Raw genomic sequence first — 20692 nt, forward strand, 5'->3', positions numbered from 1 at the left:
CCATTCCAAGAGAAGTAAAAAAAAAACAACGCCCCCATGATAGGCTACGTGACGATTAACGTAGTCTATCATGGCTAGATTTGCAAAGTCAGCCATGATAGGCTACGTAAATCGTCACGTAGCCTATCACGGGTGACTTAAAAAAAAAAGAAAAAAGCGCGTACGGCTAATGGCGGCCCCCATAGGGAGCCGCCATTCGCGTTCCTTATTTGGTTGCTGTAGTCTACGTAAAGATTACGTAGACTACGGCGAAAATAAGGGCAACGCAAATAGTGTTGCCCTTATTTTCGCCGTAGTCTACATAAAGATTTATGTAGACTACAGCGACCAAATAAGAAACGCGAATGGTGGCTCCCCATGGGGGCCGCCATTAGCCGTACGCGCTTTTTTCTTTTTTTTTTAAGTCACCCGTGATAGGCTACATGACGATTTACGTAGCCTATCATGGCTGACTTTGCAAATCTAGCCGTGATAGACTACGTTAATCGTCACGTAGCCTATCACGGGGGCGTGTTTATTTTTAACTTTGTATTTCGCGGCCGGGCGAGGCGAGGCGCCTCCTCCCCAGCCTGATTTTCAGCCAGGCGAGGCAGGAAGCCTCCCCCCCGTCCTGAATTTCAGCCGGGCGAGGCAGGAAGCCTCCCCCCCCCGGCCTGAACTTCACGGGGGGAGCAGTGAAGCGCCTCCCCCCCACCACAAAGCAAGCTGCGAGACCAGGTAAGTGGCTTTCGTGCACTCCTACAGCAAGGCTATGCTGAAAATCCTACAAGCTAGACTTCAGCAGTATGTGAACTGAGAACTACCGGAAGTACAAGCTGGGTTTCGACGAGGCAGAGGAACTAGAGATCAAATCGCCAACTTTCGCTGGATCATGGAGAAAGCAAGAGAATTCCAGAAAAACATCTATTTCTGCTTCATTGACTATGCTAAAGCCTTTGATTGTGTGGATCACAACAAACAATGGCAAATTCTGAAAGAGATGGGAGTAGCAGACCACCTTACCTGTCTCCTGAGAAACCTGTACGACGGTCAAGAGGCAACATTAAGAACCAGACATGGAACAACCGACTGGTTCAAAATTGGGAAAGGAGCATGACAAGGCTGTATATTGTTGCCCTGCTTATTTAACTTATATGCAGAGTACATCATGAGAAATGCCTGGCTGGATGACTCACAGGTCAGAATTAAGATTGCTGGGAGAATTATCAACAACCTCAGATACGCAGACGATACCACCCTAATGGCAGAAAGTGAAGAGGATCTAAAGAGACTCTTGTTGAGGGTGAAAGAAGAGAGTGCAAAAGCTGGTTTGAAACTCAACATTAAAAAAAATGAAGATCATGGCATCTGGCCCCATCACTTCCTGGCATATAGAAGGGGAAGAAATGGAAGCAGTGACAGATTTTACTTTCTTGGGCTCCAAGATCACCGTAGATGGTGACTGTAGCCATGAAATTAAAAGATGCTTGCTCCTTGGGAGGAAACCTATGGCAAACCGAGACAGCATAGTAAGAAGCAGAGACATCACCTTGCCATCAAAGGTCCATCTAATCAAAGCTATGGTTTTCCCAGTAGTAACGTATGGCTGTGAGAGCTGGACTATAAGGAAGGCTGAGTGCCGAAGAATTGATGCTTTCAAACAGTGGTGCTGGAGAAGACTCTTACGAGTCCCCTGGACTGCAAGGAGGTCAAATCAGTCCATCCTAAAGGAAATCAACCCTGAGTGCTCATTGGAAGGACAGATACTGAAGCTGAAGCTCAAATATTTTGGCCACCTAATGTGAAGAGAAAACTCCCTGGGAAAGACCCTGATGCTGGGAATGATTGAAGGCAAAAGGAGAAGGGGATGGCAGAGGATGAGATGGCTAGATAGCATCACCGATGCAATGAATATGAACTTGAGCACGCTCCGGGAGAGCAGAGGACAGGAAGGCCAGGCGTGCTATGGTCCATGGGGTCACGAAGAGTTGGACACGACTTAACGACTGAACAACAAAACTCCCCAACGGAGAAGGAGGATTTCAATTTAAAAAGAACACCCACAAACAAGGCAGTAAGCACAGTTCCTTTTTTAAAAAAAACACCTTATGTATTTATTATCGTAATATTACTATACTGTGTTTTTATTTATGAAAATTGCATGACTCCTTGCGAATGACAACAGAGAAGCCGCATGACTGCTGGCTCCGCAGGACCTCGTGGTGCTGTTCCGCAGAGGATTCTGTGGCACGGATTGAGGGGAATTTGATTGCATTTCAGTCCATGGCAGAATTCTCTGACATCCCACTTAATTTCCAGTTCCTGAGTAGTCCATGAAATGCTTGTGCTTTTGTATCAGTGTTTTCTCATGATTCAAGATTAAAATGATTTTTTTGAGAAAACAAGTTCTGCTGTTATTTTCTTTTCTTTTTGAAATGACTTTTTGCATTTTCCACCTTTCAGTATTCCAGTCTTCACTGGATCATTAACAGCCATATTCATGGAGTGTGTGTGTGTGTGTGTGTGTGTGTGTGTGTAGGGGGGATGTTGGCCATTTAATTCCTGGGATCCATAATCAATTTTCAGTTAATTACATTTTATAGAGCCTGTTATGTACATACATGTTTACTCTGCCCAGAGGATTGAGAGGAAAGTTGCTTCCTTTCCTGTCCTCAAAACCTCCTCCATCATGAGGGGGGGGGGGGAACCAGCTGATGCTATGAATCAGCAAAAAGAAAAAGGTCCCATCAAGAAATGGGACTGCCTTATCTATAAAGGACAGCTGCAAAGAGGGCTGCCATCAAGCCTTGAACATACTTGCTGAGATACTTGCTGAGATTGTGCGATGTCTTTGAATGTTAATACACATTCCATTCTCTTAGTATTGCAATGAAGGCTGGCTGAATTCTGTTCAAGTTATGATGACTAGAGGAACTGATACCGAAGGAAAGACAACCAATACTGTATAATATGGACATCTCTGCTTAGAGGAAAAACAAAAAGGGTGAAGGTGAGACTGATGCTGGGGCCGAACCTCCAATGTCAGTTCACCTTGGATTAACTAGAAAATGATTCAAAATTCAAAAGAGCACAAATTATTTCTCCCTAGGGGTGTATGGAACTGAACTTCGCATCTGCCGGGGGGGTCTGTGGAGGGGAGGCCATCTATTCCTCCCCCCAGAATCCTGCCCGGCCGGCTCCATTCTGTGGCGAGTCCACAGAGTCACTGGCCGGGTCCGTCTGCTTCCACCCTGCCTGTCTTCGGATGCAAATGGCATCCAGCATAGCGGATGCGATTTGCATCCCTGCCATTTGCTGTGATAGGCTACGTAAATCTTTCTGTAGCCTATCACGGCAAAGAGCAGGGACACAAATGGCGCCTGCTATGTCATTTGTGTCCCTGCCATTTGCCGTGATAGGATATCTAAATCTTTACGTAGCCTATCATGGCAAATGGCAGGGATGCAAATGATGTCCACTATGTCGGATGCCATTTGCATCTGAAGACAGGCAGGAGCAGAGGGGACAGGCGGCAGTGGGCTGCTGGCAGAAGGGAGGATCCAGCCCTGCATGGATTCCCCGGGTGGCGGCGGTTAGTCTTTCATTCTGCCATGGACTCTGGGGGGGGGGATTCTAAGAATCCAGCCACATTGGAGTCTGTGGCGGAATTCTCCACCATCCTTATTTCTCTCAGCCTCTCTGAAACTCAACATTAAGTGCTTGGAAAATTACTCCTTATGCTGGAGGTGTCTGAAAGGCCTTCACAGTAACTAATATAGCTCAGTGGACTTTAGTATCTTTGAGACTGCGGAGTTGTGTTTTTGCTTTTGGTGAGTTATGAAAGGACATAAAGTCATGCCTGGATATGTTGTTTGGATGATTCCAAGGTTGGCTACCACATGGAATCCTCAGCATGTAACAACATCATTGGGGTGAGTTGCCGGTTTTCCATGAACCGTCGTGGAGTTGCAGTTGATAACATCTAACATATATGTTGTTTGAAATGCTTATTATTCTGAACATTGCTGCTGGGAATAAATATGATCTCTGCTGTACTACCAGCCCACAAGAGTAGCAGGGACACTGAAGTCAGTCTATGTCAGAAACCTGAAGGCCAAACAGGAAATAAATCCAAAGTTAGTAATTCTTGTCAAACATTAACTTTGCATTGCGACAGCCATGGTTTGTCAAGAAAGCTAACACTACCACACACTTTTCTTAACCCTTTCAGATGCTGTTCATTGTATCAAGTGCCCAGAAGATCAATATGCAAACAAGAACCAAGATCAGTGTATGCCCAAGCTCCTCACCTTCTTCACCTATGAAGAGCCTTTGGGGATCGTTCTGGTTTCCCTGGCTCTTTCCCTTGCTGTGATTACAGGTTTGGTGATATTGACTTTTGTAAAGAACTGGAATACACCCATTGTCAAAGCCAACAACCGAAACCTCACCTGTATTCTCCTCACCTCCATCCTGCTTTGCTACTTCTCTTCCTTTCTGTTCATTGGCACTCCTGGGAAGGTCTCCTGCCTTCTCCGGCAGTTGGCATTTGCTATCATTTTCTCCATTGCAGTGTCTTGTGTCTTGGCAAAAACCATCATGGTGGTCCTGGCCTTCATGGCCACCAAGCCAGGCAACAGGATGAGGAAACTGCTTGGGCAAAAAGTGGCAAATGCCATTGTGCTTTCCTGCTCCTTCATTCAGGTGTGCATCTGCATTGCATGGCTCTCAACCTCCCCTCCATTCCCAGATGTTGACATGCACTCTCAAGCTGGGCAGATCATAGTGGAATGTAATGAAGGCTCCATCCTCATGTTCTACTGTGTTCTGGGCTACATGGGCTTTCTGGCCCTCATCAGCTTCACAGTAGCTTTCCTGGCCAGAAAGTTGCCAGACACTTTCAATGAAGCCAAGCTGATCACCTTCAGCATGCTGGTGTTCTGCAGTGTTTGGATCTCCTTCATTCCAGCTTCCCTGAGCACCAAGGGGAAAGATGTGGTGGCTGTGGAAGTTTTTGCCATCTTGGCCTCCAACACTGGGTTATTGGGTTGCATCTTTCTCCCAAAGTGTTGCATCATTGTTCTAAGAGCCGAGCTCAACTCCAGGAAACTTCTAACAGAGAAAACCACTTAGGGAATATGGGGAAATCAAAGGTGTCCTCTACTTCATCCACTTGTTTATTTGGAGGAAGACCAAGGTAGTTATAGTCAGGGAATTTGTTAAGTATATAAGTTCCGTGATGGATTTCTTCTGCTGAATTGAAATGGGACTTCTCCATTTTAGCACTTTAATGTTCCACCAGATCATTTAATGGATACTATATTGTAGATCATTCTGATACTTATATTTTGTCAGTTACCTTGTTTATTTTTATTTATTTAAATGGAGGAATGTAAAGAAATAAAAAAATAGACCAGATACTAAATATATTGTAACGTAGCCCTGATACTAAAATCGTTTTGCTGCTTTCTGTGTATTTCTAGATGTGTCCATTTTACAGCCATATTACTAATGATGGTTGAGAGCCCCCCCCCCCCATTCTTGAGCTGGAACTGGTTCTGGTGTTGTGGTTCAGTTCCCCAAAATATCAGACAGCACATCATGTTATTAGAAGGCTACAGTCATGGTTCCATGTTAAGGGTGAGTTGGCTGAATGCTATTCTACCATTACAACCAGAAATAGGTGGGACTTATACCGATAAAATGAATGGGTGGACTGATCTGAAACTAGGCAGTATAGGAGAGATGGGGCTTGAGGAAGGTCAGCACCACATTTGGCATAGAATGTCCAAGAAGTATTTGTAGAAGTTTAAAATTGGACAAGTGTACACCAGCAGTTCCACATGTGTGTGTGTGTGTGTGTGTGTGTGTGTGTGTGCTTTCCCCAGAAACTTACATGGGGTTAAGTTTGTTGCCAAATTCATTCATTTATATAGCAGCCTTTGGAAAAGAGTTTGTAGGAGTGGGAGAAGGTATAGTATGCTCTGTGCACCAGGAAGAAATATGACTTATCTGTAAATATGTTGTGTTTTTTTAATCAATTTATGCGCAAAACCCAGAGCACAAGCCTCAGGCATCACTTGTCACTAAAACAGTGCCCCTGAATGCTCACCATCCCTGTTCTCCTCCCATTGCCTGTCCTTGACAGCCACAGGGGGTCAACAACCCTAATGCTTAGTCTACCCCCACCCCGCACATAATTAATTCCCACATTCCCCTTGCAGATTGAATAAGAACAGGTCAATTCCTATGTTATACAGGTGAACTCCACCTGCCTGTAAAGCTCCCTCCTTGTCCGTAAATCTCAGGATAAGGGATACACACATCCCCATGCAGAGAGAGCCCCTTGGCCATTTCCTGTCTGGCTTTCCTGGAGGGCCCACTCCAAGGCCCACTGGCTCCAGCAGTTCTTCCACCCTGGGAAGCAAACTGGGCTGAATTCTCTTCCCCCCCATACTGTGTCTGCCCAACACTTGACTGTTGGCATTCCAGGAAAGTCAAAGCTAGCACCACAGCTTGACCTGGAAGCCCCTGGTCTGGTTTGACTGTGTGTCTGCCCAACAACTGAACATTGGCACCATCCGTGTCCATTATGGCTCCTCAGCTTGACCTGGCAATGCCATGTCCGGCCCAAAACATACTGCGGTGCCCATGTATGAGCATATGCACTGGTTTCCAACAATCCTGTGATTTAAGGGAACAAAACCAACAGGTGAGCTTGAACACTACATAATATTGCATCTTTAGTGCCCACGGAATGACTGCATGTGCAAATTGAAAGGCCTCGGAGCATCACCTACCCCTCCTGAACCTTGTCCAGCATGAACCAATAGAGATGGCCAAGGAAGCAGTCCAGGTATGGAGGGAATATGAAGGCTCCAAGGCCTCTCGCCTCCCAGGCCACCCTCATGATCACTGAAATGAATACTTCAGTTAATGGGGAACCACTGCGAGGGAAAGCAGGGTGCTCCTGGCCCCATAACACAAATAAAAGCCACCACAGCCTCCACAGTGTGCAATTCCATAACCTGGATGGGAAATGCAGACACTCTTACATCTGTGCCCCACAGTTTGGTCCTGACACAACAGAGCCAGATACGTATGGCCTGTTGAGAGAACTGAATATCCCAACTAAGAGGACAATTCTAGGGATGACACGGGTCCCCGATTCAGTCAGGCAAACTGGCAGACCTGCTCCAGGCTGCACCACGGAGCCCCAATCGTTGAGCCCCTTCCCCTGCTTGCCTCTTGCCCATGGTCAGCAAATGGCTTGCACTCACCCAGGAAAGCCTTGTCAAGCATTGCAGTTGCTATTTTCTGAGAACTAAAATGGCGATTGAAAAAATGCGCAAATTGGCACACACACAAGAAAGCGCATCTTTGTACATGTGCATCTTTGTGTATGAGCAAAATGTGCATTTTACAAACAATGCACATTTTTGTACGCCCACCAATGTCTGCCTTCACAAAAATATGGTTTTCACACATGAGAATATGTGTTTCCGCAAAAATACGCATTTTACTGCATACAAAAATATGCACACTTTTGCGTTCACCATTTTTTATTTTTTTTTTTTAGAATTGGTGACAATGGATCTTGACAAGGCTGCTGGGGTGAGTGCAGGCGGCTCGCTGAGAGTGGGAGGGGCTCGAGCGCAATCCGGGGACCAGCTGGCTGGGGCAGGGGCTGGGCAGGAGTCCAGGGAACCCGGACAGCGGTGAGTTCGCACATCCCTAGCACATTCACACACACTGTTCGTAGCTGCCAACAATAAGTAGGGAAGATAAACTGCCTCAAGAAAACTCTCAATTCTGCTGCAAGGGACAAATCGGATCATAAAGGCAGTTGCACTAAGGTGACCCCACAGACATGGAGAACTACGGGAGGGGAGGCATGGGTATCTTGAATAAAATCTGCGGGCCACACACCGGCCAAACTCTGCAGGGTACACCAGACCCTAAACTCTGTGGTGTATGTCAAGCTTGTCACTTCAAACTTGACCAGAAGACAAACCAGCCAGCTCACCACCTATCATCTCGTTGGGAGTCCTACACTCCAGGAATGGACAATATACCATAACTGTAAACTACCAAGATGGCGACAACCATTGCAGCTGAACATCAGAGCCCAACGCCAAGGGATGCATATCTACCGAGGTATAGGAAGCCCTTGTACCATGACCGATGGGGTGCACCATGGCTTGCCCAGCTTAAATTCACCAGTCTCCACGAGAACCTCTGGCATGGTCTGTGGAAGAGCCAGTACCCAGGGGGCCCCCTTTACCATAACATTTGCATCCAGCCATGCGACAAAGTGCTGGCACTGGCATTGTCCCCGTCCACTTTTTGCCTCATGAGAACCCAGGTATTGTGCAGGAGGCAGGGCAAACTAAACGCTAAAATCAGAGCCATAACTTTCGGATTGTGGGAGGACTGTGTCATAAAGACATGAATGGAGACCTTTTCTTCACACACAAACGAGTTTAAGGGTTAGGCATTAGGCATTCATCGGCCTGTATAAGTGCTGCCACATATAGGAGAAGTTCCAGGAAATGGGATCCTGAAAGATAAGAGGGCCAACCCTTGGGCCTGCCACTCCACACACAACGATCATGCAAATTGACCCTAAGTCCCCGTCCACTAGTGGCATCAGAGTATGTCTCCTGCTCCAGCTCGATGCAGAACTCATGTTTCCAGAAAGGAAACACTGGTGAGCTCTGGAAAAATTGAGTCCCAGACAGAAATCCTCTCCCAGAGTGGGGGGAAAACCCTCAGTTGATGGTGCGGGAGCCAAAGCCCTTGTGTGGCACAGCACAGCCTGCACTGAAAGGGCATCACGGGACAACAGCTCTGCCGGAGAAATAAGGAGTCTGCCACTCCTAGAGGGCATGAAGGGAGACATCATGAGAGCAGATGATCACCAAGATCTTCTTTCGCAAAGCCTGGACCTTGTCCCTTGGGATTTTACAGCGCTGATCAATAGAGTCTGATGGCACTGATGAGTAGAGTCCAGCACATTCACCCAGAGACATTAAGATGGCTGGTGGGCTTTTGGTCATCTGATCAGGAAGGGTATTCCCGGTTTGTTTGTTTGTTATACTGCCCAATAGCAAAAGCTCTCTGGGTGGTTCACAAAAATTAAAACCAAACAGCACACAATAAAACAATGTAAAATATATAGAACATTAAAACCACAATATAACAATACAACCACAATAAAACCTAGCAGCAGTGCAGGAGTTTAAAATACAGATTTAAAACAGCAAAGCTAAAAGTTTAGAAAGCTAAAATGCTAAAATGCCTGGGAAAATAAAAGGGTCTTCACCTGGCGCCGAAAGGAATACAATGTAGTTGCCAGGCGAACCTCACTAGGGAGCTCATTCCAGAGCCGGGGTGCCACAGCAGAAAAAGCCCTCCTCCTAGTAGCCACCCGCCTCACTTCCTTTGGCAAGGGCTCATGGAGAAGGGCCGCTGACGATGATCTTAAGGTCTGGGCAGGCACATATGGGAGGAGGCGATCCTTCAGGTAACCTGGCCCCAAGCCGTTAAGGGTTTAAATGTTAATACCAGCACTTTGAATCTGGCCTGGAAATGGACTGGCAGCCAGTGCAGTGTTATATGAGCTCGCAGGCCAGTCCCTGTAAACAATCTTGCTGCCCTATTTTGGACCAGCTGAAGTTTCCTGGACCATTTTCAAAGGCAGCCCCACATATACACATTGCAACAATCCAGACGAGAAGTTATCAGCATGAATAATTGTAGCTAGTCTATCTCTGGCCAGATAAGGGCATAGTTGGTATACCAGCCTAAGCTGATAAAAAGTGCTCCATGCCACTGAGTTCACCTGTGCCTCAAGTGACAGTTCTAGGTCCAAGAGCACCCCCAAAATATGAACGTGATCATTTAGGGGGAGTGCAACACCATCCAGAACAGGTTGAATATCACCTAGCTGGGCAGACAAACCACCCACTAATAGTACCTCCATCTTGTCTGGATTGAGTTTCAGTTTATTGGCCCTCATCCAGTCCATTACCTGATTCAGAACAGCCACTGCCTCACCTGGTTTTGATTAGAAAGAGAGGTAGAGCTGGGTGTCATCTGCATATTGATGGCACCTCAGCCCACACTTCCAGATAACCTCCCCCAGCAGTTTCATGTAGATGTTAAACAACACAGGGGATAAAATAGAGCCCTGTGGAACCCCATGGCACAATTGCCATGGGACAGAGCAATAATCCCCCAGCACCACCTTCTGGAATCGGCCACCCAAGTAGGAACGGAACCTAGGGATGTACGAAAGCCACTTACCTTTCGCGGATTATATTGATGGTGGGGGGGAGGCACTCTGTCCCTCCCCCCGGAATCCTGGATGGGGCGGGAGGCGCTCCGTTCCTCCCCCCCCCCCCGGAATCCTGGCCAGCCGGCTGTGCTCCACAGGGATTCTGCGGAGCCGCCAGCCGGCTCCACCAGCAGCCGGACATCTGGCCGCTGGCTAGCAGGGACGCAAATGGCAGCGGCCGTAGCCGCTGCTGTTTGCATCCCTGCAGTCAGCTGTGATAGTCAGCCTGCAGTCAGCCATGAAAAAAACAACACGCATACGCAAATGGCGGCGGCCATGGCCACTGCCATTTGCGTACGCGCGTTGTTGTTGTTGGTTTTATAAGTCAGCCGTGATAGGCTACGTAAACATTTATGTAGCCTATCATGGTTTTTTTAAAAAAACCTAGCCGTGATAGGCTACGTAAATCTTTATGTAGCCTATCACATCTTTTTTTTTTTTTTTAACTGGAAATGGTGGTGGCAGCAGCCGGTCGGAAGACCGGCTGCCGCAGCCGCTGCAGCCGAACCGCCACTGGAGCTGCTGCCGGAGCCGCTGCCACCAGGAAGATCCGCCCCAGGTAAGTCTCATCCCGGGGGAGTGGGGGGGCAGACCGTTCCACCACTGATTTCGGGGGGCCAAATGCGCTGGCATTTGGCTTCCCCGAGATCTGTGGTGGAATTCTCTGACATCCCTAGTGGAACCACTGCAGTGCAGTGCCTCCAACTCCCAACCCAGACAACCTATCCAGAAGGATACCATGGTCGATGGTATAGAAAGCTGTTGAGAGGTCCAGGAGAATCAACAGGGTCGCACTCCCCTTGTCCCTCTCCCGGCAGAGGTCATCCTACATGGCGACCAAGGCAGTTTCCATTCCAAAACCAGGCCTGAAGCCTGATTGAAATGGATCTAGATAATCTGTTTCATTCAACAGTGCCTGGAGCTGTCCTACAACCTCCCACTCAAGCACCTTGCCCAGGAAGGGGATGTTGGCCACTGGCCTATAATTGTTAACATCCTCTGGGTCCAGGTTAGGCTCTTTCAGGAGTGGTCTAATTACCGCCTCTTTTGAAGCAGCAGGCACCACTCCCTCTCTCAAGGAGGAATTTACAACTTCCTGGATCCAGCCAGACATCCCCTCCTTGCTTGATTTAATAAGCCATGAAGGGCAAGGGTCAAGCACACAAGTGGTTGATCGGACTTGGCCAAGCACCTTGTCCACATCCTCAGGCCTCACTAACTGAAACTCATCCAATAAAACTGGTCCAGAGGGTGCTCTGAATGCCTCTACCAATGGAACTGCATTAATTGTGGTGTCCAATTCATGACGAATCTGAGCAACTTTATCTTCAAAGTGCTGTGCAAACTTATCACAGCATGCCACGGAGGGTTCCACAGTCTCTCTCCCTGGCCCAGAATGTAACAGGCTGCAAACCACTCAGAAAATCTCTGCTGGACAACACTGAGAAGATGCAATGCTGGTGGAAAAGAACTGTCTCTTTGCCACCTTCACCACCAAAGAGTAGGCTTGATAGTGGGCTCTTACCTGTGTTCTGTCAGACTCAGCATGAGTTTTCCTCCACCTGCGTTCTAGCCGTCTCGCCTCTTGCTTCATTGCTCAGGTGTATACCAAGGAGCTGGCTGGGCTCTGCTCAGAGGGAGAGGGTGCTTGGGTGCAATCGTGTCAACAACCTGAGTCATCTCTGCATTCCACAGAGCGACCTGGGCTTCGACAGGAGCACCAGCCATACCAGCAGGAAAATCCCCCAGAGCCCTCTGGAATTCATTAGAATCCATTAATCTCCGGGGGCGGACCATTTTAATAGGTCCCCCGCCCTTGCAGAAGGGGTAGGTTGCCAAGAGTCTAAACCTCAGCAGGAAGTGATCTGACCATGACAAAGGGACAGATGTTAATTCCTCCACTTTCAGATCACCATCCTCCTGCCCAGTCGAGAAAACCAGATGAAGCGTGTGTCCTTTTATATGCATTGGGCCAATGACATGTTGGGACAGCCCCATGGTTGTCATGGCAGCCATGAAGTCCTGAGCTGCCCCAGATACAGCGGCCTCAGCATGGAAGTTGGGATCCCCCAGGACCATCACCCTAGGGTTCCTCAACACCAAGTCCGAGACCACCTCTGTCAGCTCATGCAGGGAATCTGATGGGCAGAGAGGTGGGCAATACACCAACAGGATCCCTAATCTGTCCCTGGTACCCAACACAAGGTACAAACACTCAAGATCTGCACTCGAATGGGCAGGAAGCCTAGAGAGGGAGATTGAATTCCTATAGACCACGACAACCCCCTGTCCCCGACCCTTGAGTCGGTGTTGGTGCTGCACTGAGTACCCAGGAGGTCACAACTGGGGGAGAGTGACTCCCCCCAGTTCCCCCACCCAGGTCTCAGTAATACATACCAGGTCAGCCCCCTCATCCACAATCAAATCATGGATGAGGGAGATTTTATTTTGGGCCGACCTGGCATTCAGCAGCAGCACCACCAGGCCCAAGGGCAGACTGGTAAGGCTGCCAGGAACCATCAGGTTGGGGGAAGAACCAGAAGAAGGGACACCTGTAAGGTGTCTAGCCCCTCTTCTCATTGGTCACTGTTCCTTGGTCACTGTTCAGAACATTTAGATAAATGAGAGGATTGGGAAGTAACCCCCAGGGCCTGTAACAGAAAACCTATCCGAATTATGGACCATACTCTGCAAGCCCATCCTGTCTCTCACCCCATTCAAAAAGGTACCCACTGCTGAGACAAAAGGATCATAGATCCATCTGTCTCCCCACAGGCACCCTTTAGGCACTATCATGCAGGAAGATACTCTGAGAGTAAGAATGGACAAGGCCACAAACAAGCATAGAACCCTGCACGCTGCACCTCCTTATCAATATCAATATAACAAAATGTACCTGCTGTGGATACATTTCTGATTCAGAGAAAAGTGTAGGGATGTCAGAGAATTCTGCCACAGATTCCAGTGAGGCCAGATTCATTAGAATCTGCCCCCCCCAGAATCCGTGGTGGAATGGCATCCCACCCTCTGCCACCGTGTGGAATCCCCTCAGGACAGAACGTAACTGGGGCGGATGCGGCAGTGGCTCCGGTGGAAGCGGCGGCAGCTCCTGCAGCGGCAGCTGGTCTCTCGGTAGGGATGTACAAAAGTGACTTACCTTTAACGAATTTTTTTCGAGGTGGGGGGAGGTGCTCCGTCCCTCCCCCCCGAATTTCTGGCCCCGAATCCTGGCCGGCCGGGTGCGCAAATGGCGGAGGCCGTAGCTGCCGCCATTTGCGTCCCTGCAGTCAGCCATGATAGGCTACGTAAAAGTTTATGTAGCCTATCATGGCTAATTTAAAAGAAAAAAAATGCAAGTACGCAAATGGCGGCACCCATGGGCGCCGCCATTTGTGTTCCTTATTTTGACACGTCTTAGTCTACGTAAACATTTACGTAGACTACAGCGAAAATAAGGGGAACGCAAATAGCGTAGCGTCTATGCTATTTGCGTTCCCCTTATTTTTGCCGTCTTAGTCTACGTAAATGTTTACGTAGACTAAGACGTGTCAAAATAAGGAATGCAAATGGCGGTGCCCATGGGTTCTGCCATTTCCGTACGCGCGGGTTTTTTTCCCTTTAAATCAGCTGTGATAGGCTACGTAAACATTTACGTAGCCTATCACGGTATTTTTTTTAAAATCTAGCTGTGATAGGCTACGTAAATCTTTACGTAGCCTATCACTTTTTTTTGTTTGTTTGTTTTTTACTGGAAGTGGCAGTGGTGGCAGCCGGTCGGAAGACTGGCCGCCGCAGCTGCCACTGCTGAACCGCCGCTGCTGCCGCCAGGAGGATTCACCCAAGGTAAGTCCTGTCCTGGGGGGGGCAGACCATTTTGCCACCAATTTCGGGGGGCCGAATGTGCTGGCATTTGGCCTCCCTGAGATTCGTCATGGAATTCTCTGACTTCCCTATCTCTCGGCCAGCCGCAGCCGGGCTGATGCAGCCGCCATTTGCGTCCTAGCAGCCATGATAGGCTATGTAAGTATTTGTGTAGCCTATCACAGCAAAGAACAGGGATGCAAATGGATACTGCTATGCCATTTGCACCCCCTGTTCTTTGCCGTGATAGGCTACATAAGTATTTACGTAACCTATCACGGTAAAGGCAGCCATGCAAATGGTGGCTACTATGCCATTTGTGTGGCTGGCTTTGTTCTTGACAGGCTACATAAATACTTACGTAGCCTACCATGGCAAAGAGCAGGGGGTGCAAATGGCATAGCAGCCTCCTATCTTTGCTGTGATAGGCTACATAAATACTTACATAGCCTATCACGGCTGCTTGCAAGGACGCAAATGGCAGCCTCTATGATGGTCGCCATTTGCGGCCCTGGCAGCCCAGCTGCAGCTGGAACTCTGGCTGCAGACAGCCCCAGCCAGTGGCTCTGCAGAGCCGCCGTGGAGCAGAGCCAGCCAGGTAGGATTCCAAGGGGAGGGATGGAGTGCCTCCCCCTCCACCGTGGATGCCCCTGTGCAGAGCCAGGTAAGGGATTCATACATCCCTAGAAAAGTGGGCCTTGGAATGAATCCCAGATCCTTTCTCAAATGCCCCTTTCAAAGCACACGTGCATCTTCCTTCCACAGGACCACCACAACAATCACATGGGGGCTCAGTTCAAAAAGGGGAGTATCCCTTTGGGTAGGGTTATTGCCCTGTGCCAGCCCTCCTGCCCCCTTTTGTCCAGACTGAGGCCCAGAAACCCTTAAATCTTGGTGTCCACTAGGGCAAGAATATAATCCACTTCCTGTTGAGCCTTCTTAGTATAATAAGCAGGTCCAGGCACAGGAGACAGGTCAAGAAAGTCCCCAGCTGAGGCAGTTTACCAATGAATGAAGGGTCAAAGGCCAATCCAAACCCTCTATAGAAAGTTCTGTTGGAGAACACCAAGAAGCTCATGTGTGACACCATCTTGTGTCTCACCCTGTCCTGTCCAGCATCCTCTGCCCTGTGTTATCTTTCAGTATCTCTTCACAGAATGGGGGGGTACATCTACCCGCTCCCCCCTCCGTATCTTCTCTGGTAGCTGGCGGAAGAGATCATCACATCGGTGGTTGTACTGACAGTTGGAATTGCAACTTTATCAACCTTAAGGTACAGGTCATCCCTCCGTAAGGTTGAGTGGGATTGTGCCATTGGGCTCAGGCACATCTGCCCCGCTATGCCACTGTCTCATGGTATGTGCCCTGGTGTTGCACAGGCTGCGTCAGTCCCCAGTTAGACAAGCATGTGACCCTTCTCACCTCAATCCTGAGTTCCTCTGGCAATGGCAAAAATAGCCTGTCATCTTCCTGCCACTGCAGAGACCTGTGATGTGGTTGGTGCACGGGGAGAGGTAGGGATGTCAGAGAATTCTGCAATGGATCTCCGTGAGGCCAAATGACAGTGCATTCGGCCCCCCGAAATCTGTGGCAGAATGGCCTGCAACCCCCCACCCCCCCCGCGGATCCCCCCCGGTATGAGACTTACCTGGGGCGGATGCACCGGGTGGCGGCGGCTCTGGTGGCGGCAGAGGCTGGTCTTCCGACCGGCTGCCGCCATTTGCAGTCTGGAGGTGTTTTTTTTTTTTTTTTTACAGGGATGTGATCGGCTACGTAAAGATTTACATAGCCTATCATGGCTGGGTTAAAAAAAAAAAAACGTGTATGCAAATGGTGGCGGCTATGGCTGCCGCCATTTGCGTTCTTTATTTTTCGCCGTCTTAGTCTACGTAAATATTTACATACACTATTATGTTGAAAACAAAGGGGAACGCAAATAGCGTAGCGGGAGCTATTTGCGTCCCCTTTTTGATTCGCCATTTTAGCCTATGTGAATATTTACGTAGGCTAAAATGGCGAATCAAAGAGGGGACGCAAATAGCGCTCGCTACACTATTTGTGTTCCCCTTTGTTTTCAACATAATAGTCTATGTAAATATTTACGTAGACTAAGGCGGTGAAAAATAAGGAACGCAAATGGCGGCAGCCATAGCTGCCGCCATTTGTGTATGCGATTATGTTTTGTGCTTTCTTTACCCAGAGCCCTCCGTCGCCAGAAATCCGGCTGCGGACGGCTCTGGCCTGGGCCTGGCCAGCTGCTCCACAGAGCTGCCGCAGAGCAGAGCCGGCCGTCGAGAATTCTGGGGGGGAGGAACGGAACGCCTCCCCTGCACCATAAACATAATCCGCGGAAAGGTAAGTGACTTTTGTACATCCCTACTAGGGATGGCAGAGAATTCCGCCACGTATTTCAGTGAGGAAGAATACACTGGCATTTGGCCCCCCAAAATCCGTGGCGGAATAGCCCCCCCCCCGCGGATTCCCCCCTGGATGAAGCATACCTGGGGTGGATGTTCTGGCAGTGGCACCTTTCGACCGGCTGCCGTGGCCGCCATTTGCATCTGCTCTTTGCCGTGATAGGCTACGTAAGTATTTACGTAGCCTATCACAGCAAGCAACCCCCCCAAAAAACAGTGTACGCAAATGGCGGCGGCTACGGCAGCTGCCATTTGCGTTTCCGATTGTTCACTGTTTTAGCCTACGTAAATATTTACGTAGGCTATTACGGTGAAAAAAAGGGGAACGCAAATAGCGTAGTGGATGCTATTTGCATTCCTTTTTTTTCCTCCATGATAGCTTACGTAGCTTAAATATTTATGTAGGCTAAAATGGCAGACAAAAATGGAACACAAATAGCACCCACTACGCTATTTGCATTCCCCATTTTTTTCGCCGTAATAGCCTACGTAAATATTTACGTAGGCTAAAACGGCGAAAAATAGGGAATGAAAATGGCGGCCTCCGTAGCCACCACCATTTGCGTAAGCTGTTTTTGTTTTTGTTTTGCCTCCCTTACTTAGTTACGTAGCCTATCATGGCAGGCTGGCTGGATGCAAATGGCGGCTGCTACGGCAGCAGCCAGTCCACGTCTGGAACTCTGGCTGCGGACGGCCCTGGCCAGCTGCTCCGCGGAGCCACCAAGGAGCGGAGCTGGCCAGGCAGGATTCCGGGTGTGTGTGTGTGGAGGACTAGATTACCTCCCCCCCATTGAGGATTCCGGGAGGAGGGACGGAGCACCTCCCCCCCACCGCGAATCAATCCACGAAAACATAAGTGACTTTCATACATCCCTTTTAAGAGAAGACTGAGGGGAGATATGATAGTGCTCTTCAAGTACTTGAAAGGTTGTCACAAAGAGGAAATCCAGGATCTCTTCTCCATCATCCCAGAATGTAGGACATGGAATAATGGGCTCAAGTTACAGGAAGCCAGATTTCTGGCTGAACATCAGGAAAAACTGCCTGACTAGTAGAGCAATAGGACAATGGAGCCAACTATGTAGGGAGGTGGTGGGCTCTCCCACACTGGAGGCATTCTAGAAGAGGCTGGACAGCCATCTGTCAGGGATGCTTTGACTCAGATTCCTCCATTGCGCAGGGGGTTGGACTCGATGTCTTATGGGACACTTCCAACACTACTATTCTATTATTCTATGATTCTGTGGCAGTGGACCGAGGCCTCCACTTTGGCATGATGTGATCCAAGCTGCCAGTAAGAACATTTGTTTTTTGTTTTTGTTTTTTAAAAAGCAAATAAAAAGTGGGAGGGGTAGGGCAAATCGGTGGGTGCCCAGAAATTTGTGTGGGGGTGCCCTGCTGCCCATAGGCACAATGTCGCCACCCCACAGGCTATAAGACTGGTTGTCTCTCGGACTCAGGCTGGATATTTACATTTTGCAAAACAACAACAAAAAGAAAATGGATTGCGTTTTTTTGAACTTTATATATCCATTGATTATGGGAACAGGATTTTGGTATATTTATTTTGTTTGTGTTTGGTTGGATTGCCTGTAGTCATTTACAATTCACGTCACTAGAGTATGACTGTATTTTTCGACATTAGCATTGTCATTGAGTCATTGTCATTGACGACATTAGCATTGTCAATTGAGACCCCCCCCCACTTGTCCTTCTCATATAATTACATTTTATGTTCTATTCTTTTTGCTGCTGTGAGAGAGCAGCCGCTGCCGCTGGGGAAGATGCTGTCAGAAGAACTGCTGGGGAAGGGGCTGTGCCTCACAGACCGCGAACAGGTACAAGGCAGGAGTCGCCCTCCATCTGCGCTGCCCCCATCCTTCAAAGGAGGGGAGGGCACCCAGTTGCAGGCTGACTCCAGCCTCTGCTCAAACCTTCACTGGTTGCTCACTTGCAAGGAGTCCCTGGAGGTTGGAGTGAGGCCAGCGGCAGCAGTTCACCATAAGACTGGGCTGCTGACACTGCTGCCACTGCCACGGGGGCGCCCCTGCTTCCACCAGCTCTGAGGCCATCTGGATGCACACTGGCAGCCATCTTGCTGCAGGGAATCAGGGAACAATTTTTAAAACAGTGTCTCCCTATCTTTCTGGAACGAGGCATGGTGGTTTGGCCTCCGTAACTCTCCAAAGTGCACGGAAGTGCTTTTGTGCGACCTGATCTGCTTCAGGCCACTTCAGGGCCCTCTGACTTGACTCAGAGGTGGCCTGCCTGAGACACCCACATTCGGCTCAGAGTTTGGGCTTCAGGCCAAAGTGAAGAAAAGCCCTAATTTCCTTAAGCAAACAGCGGCAGTGTATTACGTTCAGAATCTGTGTCTTTTAAAATGATTTAATTGTTTTAATTTGAGGTTTTTATTCTTATATCTTGTTGTTCACCGCTCCGAAATCTGAGATGTGGAGCGACATATGAAGATGGTAACTAACTAACTAACTAAATAAATAGTGATGAACCATCCTTGGTGTTTGATGTTTGGATGCTAGGAAGGAGGAGATTGCTTGGATTAGGTAATGTTAAGGAAAGTTGGAGGGAGGCTGACATCATCCTTGGAATTATTTGAGTGGATAGCTGGAAGAGGGAGATGAAAAAGGGTAGAGGGGATGAGCTGGGGGGTAATGAGTTTAGGAGATTTCTAGTCCCCATGACATTCAGTGCAGATTTTGATTTACCTGATTCCTTCACCATTCCTCTTCAAATGAATACTCTGTTGTTTGTTAACCCTGGTAATTGTGAGGGAAACATATGCTTATAGGATTTGACCTACCCACCCTGAGACCTACACTTGCAGCGTATTGTTAGCATAGTAAAACCACACCTAATTCTCTTAACAGTCGAAAGGAGAATTGGTTGGAGTCAGATGTAGCCATCCTCAAAGCAGACCCATATATTGGTATCGTAGACACATCTTTTTCAGTAATGCAACTAAGGGCGGATTCGAACCAATGTCTCTTTTTCGGGAACTTATTACCAATACCACACATGCCGGATGTCCATACGCAACTGTTGTGCAATATGAGCCAACTTTTCCTATTACTAATTCTCCAGGGAGATGGTTTGATGACATCTTTAAAACTTGTTTTTTTGTTTTGTTTTGTTTTTTTGCTTTACACAGACAGAGAATCCATGACACCAGGGAGGTATCTGTATACTATGTAATTATCAAAATCATTGTCATTGTTTTGTGTATATTAAGGGGAGAATTATTAATCCAGTTTAAAACGTAGGATTTTTTCATTCCTAAATTGACTTCTGGGCTGAACTGATAATGTGCCGCTCAGAGCTAGGGTACTGCTCCTTTGAGGAGTAGGCCAAAATCCATCATCTTTTCTTTGATCCACTCATTCTTCTCCTGTGTGGTGCATGAATGAAAGGGATACATTTCAGTGAGTTTCCTGCTGTGGGGACCAATGTAGACAAGGCAGTCATTAAAGATGAAGGTGTGCAGTTGTTGCAGGAGTCAGCATGTTCTTGGAATCAAGTGGTTGTTAGTGGTGGTATGGCTGCTTCTCCTGCTGCCTCCTATTGTGTATGATTTTAAGCTACAGAAGGTTCATGAATCAACCAATACTTCTAAGTCTGGAGATATAATAATTGGAGGGTTCCTCTCTCTCTTACATCCTTTGTATGATTCACTTCAGTTTACAGATCCTCCAGACTGGACTCCTGGTGATCTTCAGTAAGCCTTCCTTTATTATGTAGTAGTAGTAACACAGTTTCCCAGATGAAGGTTAGAATGGCCAAGGATGGAACTCAATTGGTGCATCTTTGCCTATCAATGCTCTCAAGGTATTGGGAAAATAGGATCAGCTGAAAAATTTCAGGTATTATTAGAGGTGTGTCTACCCTCTGTTTAACCCTTCCCTTCCTTTTGCTTCAATCTCTCCAATGCTGAAGGAGTTGCACTGGCTACCCGTTGTTTTCCGGGCCAAATTCAAGGTGTTGGTTTTGAACTTTAAAACCCTGTATGGTTCCAGCCCAGCCTATCTAAGGGAGCACCTCCATCAGCAGCAGAGTGTCCACTCAACAAGATCAGCCTAGG

General features: G+C 48.1%; 1 protein-coding gene across 1 annotated transcript in view; it reads left to right on the plus strand.

The window, feature by feature from the left end:
* Positions 1 to 5112, plus strand: part of LOC146341345 (vomeronasal type-2 receptor 26-like) — a 40181-nt gene extending 35069 nt beyond the window's left edge. Inside the window, exon 4 of the mRNA XM_084807384.1 lies at positions 4211 to 5112. Coding sequence (XP_084663510.1) covers positions 4211 to 5112 — 902 coding nt within the window. The remainder of the gene's footprint in view (positions 1 to 4210) is intronic.
* Positions 5113 to 20692: the final 15580 nt, after the last annotated feature.

The sequence above is a fragment of the Heloderma suspectum genome, chromosome 6, assembly GCF_057233095.1.
Source record: "Heloderma suspectum isolate Gila_16-S chromosome 6, 16-S_ref, whole genome shotgun sequence".
Taxonomy (NCBI): Eukaryota; Metazoa; Chordata; class Lepidosauria; order Squamata; family Helodermatidae; genus Heloderma; species Heloderma suspectum.